The following is a 10,561-nucleotide window of genomic DNA, read 5'->3' on the forward strand; positions in this document are numbered from 1 at the left end:
CGCGGGGCGCGATGGGGTCGAGTTGCGAGTATGTGGCGGCTGCGGGCGGTCGTTAGCGCGGCCCCGCCCCCTTCCTAATTAGGCCCGGTCAGAGCCGCGAGGGCGGGCAGGGAGCGTGGCCGGACATGGGGATACGGGCGGCGGGATGGGGCAGCGCTGGTGCCCGGCTGTGCTGCTCCTCACCCTGGGTAAGGCTGCCGGGCTGCGACTGAGGTGCTCGGGATGGGGTTTGGGGTGCCCGTGGTGGGGAGGGGCCGCTTCCCCGGTGGCCCCTGGGGTGGGTGTCCGGGCGGGGGGTGATGTGGGATCTCCTCGCTGGATCGGTGCCCCGTGTCTCCCTGGTGTGTCCCGGTTGGCGGTACTCAGCTGGCCGTGTCCGCCGCCTGTCCCTGCTGCCTGCCGGGGGTGCTGGTGCTGCGTGCGGGTGAGCAGCTGGGGCAGGCTGGGAGCGGGCACCCTGGCTGCCGCCGCATCGGCTCCCGGCACCGGCAAGGGCTGCACCGAGGCTGTTGTGCTCCCCGAGTGGAAGAGGGAGCTCACTGTGCCCCGGTGGCACCGGCGCTGTGACAGCGCAGGGTACTCGGGTCACCCCGGGAATGAGGTGGGCTCTGTCCACCCAAGGTCGGGGTGCTCATACCGACCCCCTTGGTGGCTGGCAGGGCACCTGGCCGGGCTGCTGGCATCGGGCACCACCTGTCACAACGTTTACCAAGACTTATCAGACTGCATCCTCAAGCTGGGGGAAAACATGGCCACGTACGAGGAGGCAGATGGCATTGACCTACAGGGCTTGCACCGTGTCTGCGGGTGAGTACAGCCCCGTGCCAGGACCCCCTGCACGTCCCAGCCTGTGGGGCTGCTCCCTGAATTAGGGAGGGTTTGGGGCTTATCTGTTCTGCATGGCCAGTGTGTTTTTTGGCGTTTTCCCTGTGCTGGGTGCTGCTCTCTGAACTCTTCTTCTGTTCTTTTGGATCCCACCAGTCTGTGCACACGCAGGTGCACTCCCCGCCTTGCTTCAATTTCAGACAGACACGGCGAGCTCCCTCTGTCCATCTGCTGCTCGGCTCCAGCTGGAGTTTGCATCCCCAACCCTTAGCAATAGCTCCAGCCCCCATGACTGGTCCCATGACGCCCTGGCTGCCCACAGTCGGGAGGAGTGGGGCTGGTGGGTCCTGATCCCTTTTGTCCCCCAGGAGAGGCTCAGGGAGCAGCCTGCACCCAGCCCGGAGCTGGATCCTGCTGCTCAAACCAGACTTTTACCCTTCCTGCTGAGACGCTTCCTCTTTCTGGCTTGAATTTGCCTCAGTGCTGGTTTTTGTGGGTTTGTAGTAAGTGCCCTGAGATGATGGTGTGGGAGGGATGCTAACTTTGTCGTAACTGTTGGGTAATGAGGGGTGCTGTTGGACAGCTTTGAGGAAAGGAAACGAGCAGAAGCGGCAAGGTGTTGGGGGGCAAGTGAAGGGTGGGAATAAAATGTTTGCAGAGATAAATGGAGGCAGCTCTCTGTCCCCAGCAGTGAGTTGTGGGGAGTTAAAAAGAGTTATAGGGAAATGCAGACAGCAATTAAGGGAAAACCTGGGTGCCTTGGGGCAGCGGAAAGCTGCCAGGGAAGGCAGAGGGCTGAGTGCCCTGTGGGTCAGGTTTTCTGAGCTGCTGAAAACCACTCCATGGGCTGGGAGGGGAAGGCATTGCCCGTGGTGGCATGGGAGAGGCTCTGAGATCTGCTCTTGGTGCCGGCACAGCTGCCTGACATCTGGCGGGGAGGGGGGCAGTCAGTGGAGGCAGGTCGGGCTCTTGGTGAGCCAGGACGAGGAGCTGGTACCACTGCCAAGACAGGTGGAGGGTCCTCCCGCCTGCCCCAGCACAAATAGGTAACTTTAGAGTTGTCAGAAGTGGAAAACACTTCAACAAAACTACTTTGCTCAAAGAGAATGGAAAACTAACTACCCCCCATTTAAAAAAAAAAAAAAAAAAAAATATATATATATATATATTTTGTCCATGCATTACCCTGCCAGCAAACATGCTGATGAGAGGTTGGCTGTGACCTCCTCTTCTACTTTTTCCATAGGACAGCCTAACTCAGGGTGCAAATCCTCTCTGGCGTGTGGTGAAGGCTGGGTTGGAATGGCTCTGCTTTAGGCTGTAATATTAACATATACTTTTTTTGAACATGCGGCTGCTTGGTATTGGAAAACTACTGAGCATGCAGCCCAGCACATGGTGTGGTTGACTGCCGGAGGAGAGGTTCTGCTGCTGAGATTCACATCAAATGTGTGGGAGATTTTTTTCTCACACTCTGGGCCACAAACCATCACAGAACAGGTCGTAGCTGGGCTTGCTGTGGCTCAGAAAAAGTTGATTTCCTAACTTCCTGCCAGCAAGTACTTCTGAATTATTTGCATGTAATCCTCAGCCTTCTCTGCTGCTGTCCGCTTTCCTGGTGCGTTGGCCCGCTCTCCAGGAGTGCGGGCGAGGGACGGATGCAGAGTTGGGGCTGGTGGCGTCATGGCTCTGCGTGCGTGGTGCTGCTCTGGGGCTTGGTGCAGCCCGCCTGGCTGAGCAGATGGAGGCTGCGAAGGATGAAACACTGTGAATTGCCATCCAGGCTGAAAGCAGAACCAGGCAGGAGCTGTCATCCCCCTCTCATTTCCCCCAGCCTTACTTTGCCCAAAGACACAGGCTCAGTTTAACCCTCACCTAGCAGAGCTGCCTCCTGCTGCTGCTGCAGCTTGGGAGCGAGCACAGGAGGTTACCTGGGTTGGCACCAGCTTTTCTCATTATCTGGGGACATTTATTCTGCCACAATGATTCAGTTTAATGAACTCCCTCACAGCTGGTGTTCTGATGTAAGCCCCGGTAGGAAAACCAAGTAAGTAGAGCACTCAGGTCCATGTGTCTGCACAAGGTGGTATCTCCAGCACAGGGCACTTGGGAAAAACCGAGCAGCCCTTTTCCCATGTGCAGGGTCTCAGCTTGGCTGGGCTGCATCTTCATGTCCCCTAGGCACTCCCCAGCTTGCTGGTGTGTGATGGCCCGGAGGTGGTGCCCAGCCCCAGCTGACATGAGGCAGCAAAGCTGAGCTGGAGGGGTGGGCAGGAGGGTGCTCGGGGTGCAGGTTGCTGGGTGCTGTGGGCTGGCAGAGGCTGGTCCCTGCCTTACCCCAGCACTGGGTGCCAGGACATCAGTTGCTCCACAGAAGCTGTAATATGAAATGCTTGTGTGAAGTTACTTTTGGGTAAAAGGAACTCTCTTTGAAAGAAGTCATGGGGGGAAGGTTAGCAGCAAGCATGGTGGAGAGTCGTATCTGTCCCTTGGGGAAGGTTTTGTTTTGGAGAGGAGCCATTTCCGGAGGAGAGGGTGGCCCACGGCATTTGCTGAGACTTTTGGGCTCCTGGTGTTTCATTTTGTGGGTTTGTACCTACAAAATGGAGACCTTGCCTGTGAATTCAGCTGCATCAGGATTTATGGACACACTAGTGTGGATGCAGCAACCTCCTGGGCTGCGGGTCCCCTCCCCATTGCGGCAGCTACAGCAGCCTTGAGGGAGTCTAGTGCCTCGCTGTCCTCAGATACTCGACAGCCAAAGAAAAATCAGGCAGGGATGCCCATTCTGTCCTCCCCAAGGTGGAGGGACACAGCCCAGCCTGGTACCTGCTGTCCTGGTCCCCAGGCAGCTGGAGTCTCCTCTCCCTGCTCAGCTTGGCACCTGTGGGCAGAGCCACTGTGATTCTTCACCAGAGGTAAAAAAGCAGCTTGGGGAGGGGGATAAAACCTTGGCAGGCTGGATACCGCTCTGGGTAAATGCAGTGTGGGGTCATTCCATCTGGCACTGGCCACAGTGTGTGTTTGGAGTTTTAGCTGAGATGCTCTGGGAGATGAGGGAGGGGATGATAAAATACCATGGGCAGGCTCAGGGCAGCAAAGGATGGATGGGGGGGACTGATGAGGTGGTGTCTCCCCTGGCTCCAGGTACTGGGATGAGTTCCATACGTGTGCCCTGACAGCACTCAGGGAGTGCCAGAAGGAAGCAGCGGCCGTCTGGGAGATGCTGAGAAGGGAATCTCAAAAACTCAAATTTCAAGGCAGCTTGTTTGACCTCTGCAGCCCCAGCATGGCCCACAGCTTTGCCTGGACCCACGTTCCCAATATTTCCATCCTCGGCATCCCCCTCATCATTACTTGGATGAACTTATGAACTGCAGCTCTGTAAGTATCGCAGCTAAGGGGGTGGCAGCACATGTCGTGGCATCTTTCCAATTATTTTTACGAACCTTTGGGGGAATACACTTTGTGGTGCTCAGCGAACACTTGGCTCCATCCTGCACCCATGAGACGTGGAAGAGCTTGGCGCAGCTCCTGGGTTTTGCTGTTTCCCTGTAATTTGGGGTGACACCTATCCCCTTCTCCCTCAAGGCACTGACACGGATCTGGCTGACTGCAGAACTGGGGAACTTGTAGATACGGGGCAGAGGGTATGAGGAAAAATGATAAACTGGTTGTGAACACTGAATACTTTTGCTTCCTTCTACGGCTACGGGAAGGAAATGTGTTTACTTTGACACTTTCCACCAGATCAACTCTCCAGATTTTTGATTTGGGCACTGAAAAGAAGATGGACGTTTTTACCACTGATCTGTGAGGTGCAGGGGCCGGTGTATGTCCCGTCAAAGGCAGAAAGGAATCCTTATCACCCTGTCCTGGTCTTTTTCCTTTGAGGACATGGTGAAACCCCTGCTGAAGATTAATCACAAGTGCATGACTTCTCTTGTACACATCTGGATTCCTGAGTAACCCCTGTGTAATGTGTAAAACCCTTTTCTAATGAAATAGAGGGCAAAAATATTTGAGGGGAGAGGGACTGTCAAGCTAGCAGGACAAAAGGATTTATAGCAACTTTTTGGCTTTAAAGCTTTCTCCAAATGTACCTGTAAGCAGCTCTGTGGCTGGCAGAGTATAACTCCACAGTATTAAAGTTTGTTGTAGAGTCTACAACATGGTAGAAGCTATTTGTCCTGGCTCCTGTTTGATAATAGTCTCATCTCCTTTGTGGCTCAAAGTGTTGTTAGTTTTGGAGCTTCAGTACAAGCATGAAAGTATTTGCAATGGAGAGGTGCTTGCCCACGATTTCTGGCTATGTTAGAAAAACACAGCAATTTTATCAAGCAGGACAGGGCAGTTCAGTGTTGTAAGAATGCTGATGAAGCCCTGTGCCCTGCCTGGCTGCACGGGGCCACGGGAGCTATGACCAGCTGGGTATTTCACCAAACCTGAAAATGTGCTTTCCAGTGTTAGCAGGGGCTGTGGGGCTCTGCAAGCTCCAGAGATCCTACTGGATGCACTACAGATGTGTGGGCAAGCTTCTCCTGCAGCAAAGGATCTTTTTACTGACGGTGGTGTTGGGCTTTTTAGTGATGGGCTGTGTTGCTCTGCTTTGGCTTTCACATGTTCTTTTTACTGTCCCTATCACTTGACACTCTGCTCCTGCAGCAGCACAAGGGAACAAATAAATTGAGGCAAATTCCACAAAATAAGTCAGAGAGGAGCAGCTGGTGTTCAGATGGCACACCAGTGCGAGCCACCTGGGCTTTGTACAGACACCAGAGCCGTCACTTCTGTACTTGGCATCGTGGGCACAAAGCCTTGTGGTGAGTAAAGGGTGAACCTGGAGGGAACCGTTCCGCTGCTTCGGTTTTTCTTCTTCCGCTCCAACAGCAGCATTTGCTGTTTGATCCAGTTCCCCCCTCCCTGTTACCTCTTTTCCTGCCTGTGGTGCACGGCTGGGGAAAGCTGAAGCAGGTGGGTCCTGTGTACAACCAAGGCTGGAGTCTTCCTGCCTCCAAATCCTGTACCTGCTCTTTGTTTAGAACAGGTGTTTAATGCCTTTAGGAAAACAAATAAGCACAGTCCCCCAACTTGACAACTCTTAGTTTCTCTCTGGATTTGGCAACTTCCTCTCTGTTAAAATTTTCTACTTTTAAAAGCTTTGAGGAAGGGGAATGTAAGTCTCAGTGGAGATCTCCAAGAAGTCTTCTTTTTGCGGAGATATGAATACAAATGGTTAGCTGATGCTGCCCGGTCTCTGAGAAGAGCAGGTGTTGGGGCATATCTTCCCTGGAAGCAAATCACCCAACTATTGCACACAAGAAACCAAAGATTCATTAAGAAATTAAGACCATCTGTCACTATTCTGGTACGGAACAGCAGATTTTTTTAAAGCCAAAGGTGCTCCTAAATCTGACTGGAAGCACGTAAGTGAAAATTAGGTCTCACAGCATGGGAGTGATGAGTTTCAGAGGCTCCCTCCTCAATCAGTGTTTCATTTTTAGCAGAACTTCCCCTATGACTAGGACAATTACAATTGATTTAATTAAAAAATACACAGATTCAGTCCTCGAAGTCAGCAGACTTTCAGAAAGCATTTCTAATCCTTCAGCACAGTTCATGCTCATGCAGTGCAGCTTGTTGGATGTCCCACAGATTGTGTTAAATCCACATTTGTCAAGGGTTCTTTCTGTTGCCTTGTTCTGAGGGTCTCCAGACACAGAACTGCACCCAGACTTTACCATCCCAAAGGGAGGCTGCTGAAGTGGTTACAGGTATCTCAGGTATTCAGAGCATAAGGAGGTAAGTGTTCCTCACTCCAAAGTTTTCATCCCTTTTCTTAGAGGGGAACACAGGTAGCACCTTTTTAATATGGTCTCACCACAGCTCTGGGATCAGCTGTACACTCTCCTTTAAGAAATGGGACAAACGTGGCTTTGTTTCTGCTCTCTCGTAGTCAGCTTAGTCTTCTAGCTCACACTTAAGACCGCCCCTGAAGAACACAAGAGTTCACACTGTGCTTCAGTGTGGTATTAAGCCTCGAATTAAACCTGCAAATTTTCCCTGTGCGGGACTGGGATGTTGTTTCTCAATAACAGCAACAAAAAGCAGAAGAGGACAAAATGACCCCGGAAGAGTCTTAAAATAGGAGTGACACCAAGCCAGGGTTTGTCAGCCTCAAGGCAGTGTATGCTGACCCCTGATCACAATCACAGCATGCTCGCTGCTCTTTTCTGAAGGAGATACTGGCACCTACTGGATCATCAGTTTATATCTAGGCTGAAGTGACTGGAAGTGACTTCCTTATACTTGAGGAACAAGCAGATTTTGAGGGATGAACCATCCTGCTGACTGCAGGGCAGAGTTCCAGGGCAGCCCTAGGAAGGGACCTCAGGGTTGCCCTCCAGCAACCACTGGTTCCTGCCCAGAAAAAACTGGAGTGAACTCTTCCCTCTGAAAGAGCGCTGCTGTTCAAAACTGTGCTTAAAGGGGTTTGGGTCAGGAAGAGGTCCTGGCAAAACCTCAGAATATAAAAAGGTCTGTCTAAACAAACGTAACTGGCAATCCTCCTGTGGCAGAGCTGCCAAGTATGTAAAACATCAGGATGTTATCCTGTCTCAATGTATTGTACCTGAATATGAGAGCAGGAATTGAAATACAACTTCCCTGGTAACAAAAGTAAAAAGAGCAGCTTTGAATTGTTTATCAACTTCTGCATCTCAGATCATCCCACAACTTTTTGACAAACTGAATTAGCAAATAATTTTTGCAAATTAACACAAATATTAACATATAAGGGCAAGTTACTGCAGCAAGATGGTGCACAGGAGAAAAATCTGCCTTCAGACATGGCTTTGCCCTTGTTTGGGATGGCACGAACTGGCTGTCCCTCAGCAGAATCCAGGCAGGACACAGGTTGCTTGCTTGGGCTGAGGGATCTGGAAGAACCACCTGGTTTTATCCCATCAGCAGTCTGGTGTTGCCCCTGCCTGCCCATGGCTGATGTTTACTTGAAGTGCTTCTAAATAAAGGCACATCCTGTTATTCTGAGCAACAAGTAGAGTCTTGGAACAAACACCACCTCTCCCAGACCAGATCTGTTTCTAGACTTCAGAAGGCCCAGACAAGCGTGCAGAGCAGTGCGGCTCCAGGACACCTTTGCAGGCTTCCCTGCAACAGCTCCAGCCTCGAGCTGAACACATGGAGAACCCGGTTTGCTGGGACTCCTGAAGCAAGTATGACACTCGCTGGCTTCCCAAGACCGTACTCGCTGATGCCTTCATTTCACAGCAGAGGTATGGAATATTTATTGTAGGAAATTTTATGTGCCCCAGACAGCAGGCATCTTACAGCCCTGTGTTTTTCCCTGGCCAAATCCTTCTGTTGCCGTAACACAGGCACTTGTGGTATTTCCTGAAGTGCTCAGCTTCCCGGAGAACAATAACACACTCAGAGCAACAGAATAGTTTTATTATTACAAAAGATTTCTTCAGCAAACTGCTGTCTGACATCTCAGTGTATTAAACATGGAAAGAGCAAACAAACCGACCTAACATTACAGGTTATTTAGTGTCTCAGCTGGTGATTCAGGTAAGTACAACTGTTTTCTTCCCATCCATTTACTCTCTTGACTTCCAACCAAAGCCCAAAACAAGTTACAGATGGGAAGCAGCAGCTCCCAGCCCCACTGCTCATTGTGCCAGCTCCCACCAGAGGATCTGACCACCGCATTACCCACACAGGGCACTCCCACCTTTCTTAATTTCCAGATGCTCCTCACGCATCAAGTTCTGCTACTTGGCTTTTAACAGTCTCATAAACGAAGAGTTTTTAAGAGCACACTCACCGTACAGTCATATTAAATGCTTTGTGTTAACAAAATAAACATCTGCTCATCCCCCGTTGTCGGCTGATGCCAGAGGAGATGCTCACACTCATGCAGTCACCAAGGTCCAAAAACCAAACCAAACAAAAAGTCTGAACAGACCTGCTGTGCTTCTTCAATGATGATTCTCGGGCATTAGATGCGCTTGTGCTGAGAACAATGACGTAACGCAGCATGTTGTTGCCAGAGCGAGTCTATACGTTGGATTTGGGGGCAGAATTGAGGGGGATTTCTCTGAGTTCTATCCTCATGCAGAGGTACTCCCCGATCGCAGCCATCAGGGCGGTGCACACGATGTGCACCAGCCACCACGTCAGGGTGGAGGGAAAGTGCGAGTTATAAATCCAGCAGCCCAGGAGGTGGAAGAAGTGAACGGTCACAGTGAAGTCCAGGCACTGCTTTCCCCGGCGGATGAAGTACAGCAAGCCCAGCGCACTGCAAAACACAGACTAATAAACAAACTCTGCTGTGACCATGGAAAAGGGGACATAGCAAAAGCTACTAGGAGTTGTTGGTGCTAATTATTTATCTGTTCTAGAAGTTCTTATATGTTTTAAAGATAGGTCGTTTCTGACCTTGCTCCCAGCCACTGCAGCAAGGATTAAGCGCTTACAGCTTTTTCATCATCTGATAGCAGGGAAATGAGCTTTTAGTTTAAAAATTCCTGCTTGGATCTCTGCACAATCTCCCCCAGTAATCTTTGCCCAGTGGCAGGGTCAAAATACATTCTTGTTTATAGAGCAGTGTTTGCTGAGATCCGTTAATTCTAACTTCCAGTAAAATCTCTCACAAAAGAAAATCTCTTTCCCAGCTGAGAAACTGAGGCAGTGACAGGACACGACTGAACCAGTATTTAGCAGTTCCCTCAGCAAACACGCTCAACCAGGCACAAGGCTTTCAGATGTTTTGAGAGAGGCAGCAGGTCACGCTGAATTCTTTTAAAGTTTAATATTAAGCCAGAATAAGATGTGGGTGTTCCAGCTAGTTGCTGACTTACCAGGTGAGCGCATTGAGGACGAAAGCCATCATGGAGAGCCTCCCCGGTGGGGTTGAGAAGCCTAAAATCTACACAGGACTGTTAGTAGGAAACCACGGCACAAAACACAGCCCACAGCACGTAACCTGCTCCCGCCGCCCAGCCCTGTGCTGTGATCTGTGAGAGGAGCCTGGGCAGCTATGGCAGTCCTGCTAAGAGGCCTGCCCCTCTGCCTGGGGGTACCTATAGAAGGGGGACAGGTCTGTTTCTATACTGTAAACAGGGTGGGGGGGTGTCTCCATTCTGGGGCTATGGGGGAAGTTGTCATTATACAGGGTGTACCTACACAGGGTGTCTGTTTCTGTACTAGGGGGGGTGATGCCTCAATACCGGGGGCACCCCACATTCAAAGGGAGGGGTCTGCCTCCATACTGGGGCTCTGTATATCGGGGGGCAGCCCCCAGACTGGGGCAGATCTGCCTCTATACCGGTGTGCTATACCGGCGGGGGCTGTCCCTGACCCCCAGGAATGCCTGCACAAGGAGTGGGGGCTGTCCCTGACCCCCAGGAATGCCTGCGCAAGGAGCAGGGCCTGTCCCCACAAGGGGACCCACGAGCGAGGCCCCCCCGCCCCAGGGCCCTGCGCCCCTCACCTCGTCGCTGAACACCTGGTGAAGGGAGGGCCCGGTCGTGCCCAGCGTACCGAGGAGAGCGAGCCAGAGCCCAAGCGAGCTGTAGTACCCGGCCTGCAGCAGCACCATCTGCGCCACGATCAGCGCCGGGTCCCACACGTAGCTGCGGAACTGCGCCGCCATCGCCCGCCCGCCGCAGCGCGCCGGAAGCGGCCGGCGGTCCGTCGGCGCCACAGCGCCCCC

The 10,561-nt window shown here is 52.1% G+C and overlaps 2 protein-coding genes across 3 annotated transcripts; one reads left to right on the forward strand and one right to left on the reverse strand.

The window, feature by feature from the left end:
• The first annotated feature begins 93 nt into the window (after positions 1–93).
• LOC136108289 (neuritin-like) lies at positions 94–8,168 on the forward strand. 2 transcript variants are annotated; one of them, XM_071815610.1, is made up of 4 exons: positions 94–188; positions 660–807; positions 3,973–4,209; positions 4,576–8,168. In XM_071815610.1, the coding sequence occupies exons 1-3, from the start codon at positions 146–148 to the stop codon at positions 4,196–4,198; spliced, it is 417 nt and encodes a 138-aa protein (XP_071671711.1). In that variant the 5' UTR covers positions 94–145; the 3' UTR covers positions 4,199–4,209; positions 4,576–8,168. The 2 variants fall into 2 exon arrangements, with proteins under 2 accessions (XP_071671711.1, XP_065706022.1); XM_065849950.2 differs by lacking the exon at positions 4,576–8,168 and having other exon boundaries at positions 3,973–4,513.
• A 111-nt stretch (positions 8,169–8,279) lies between these two features.
• Positions 8,280–10,523, reverse strand: SYS1 (SYS1 golgi trafficking protein). The gene is made up of 3 exons (XM_065849880.2): positions 10,340–10,523; positions 9,708–9,775; positions 8,280–9,145 (listed from the first exon to the last, which is right to left on the reverse strand). Exons 1-3 carry the CDS (start codon positions 10,499–10,501, stop codon positions 8,905–8,907), a joined length of 471 nt encoding a protein of 156 aa, XP_065705952.1. The 5' UTR covers positions 10,502–10,523; the 3' UTR covers positions 8,280–8,904.
• Positions 10,524–10,561: the final 38 nt, after the last annotated feature.

The sequence above is a fragment of the Patagioenas fasciata genome, chromosome 16 (assembly GCF_037038585.1).
Source record: "Patagioenas fasciata isolate bPatFas1 chromosome 16, bPatFas1.hap1, whole genome shotgun sequence".
NCBI lineage: Eukaryota > Metazoa > Chordata > Aves > Columbiformes > Columbidae > Patagioenas > Patagioenas fasciata.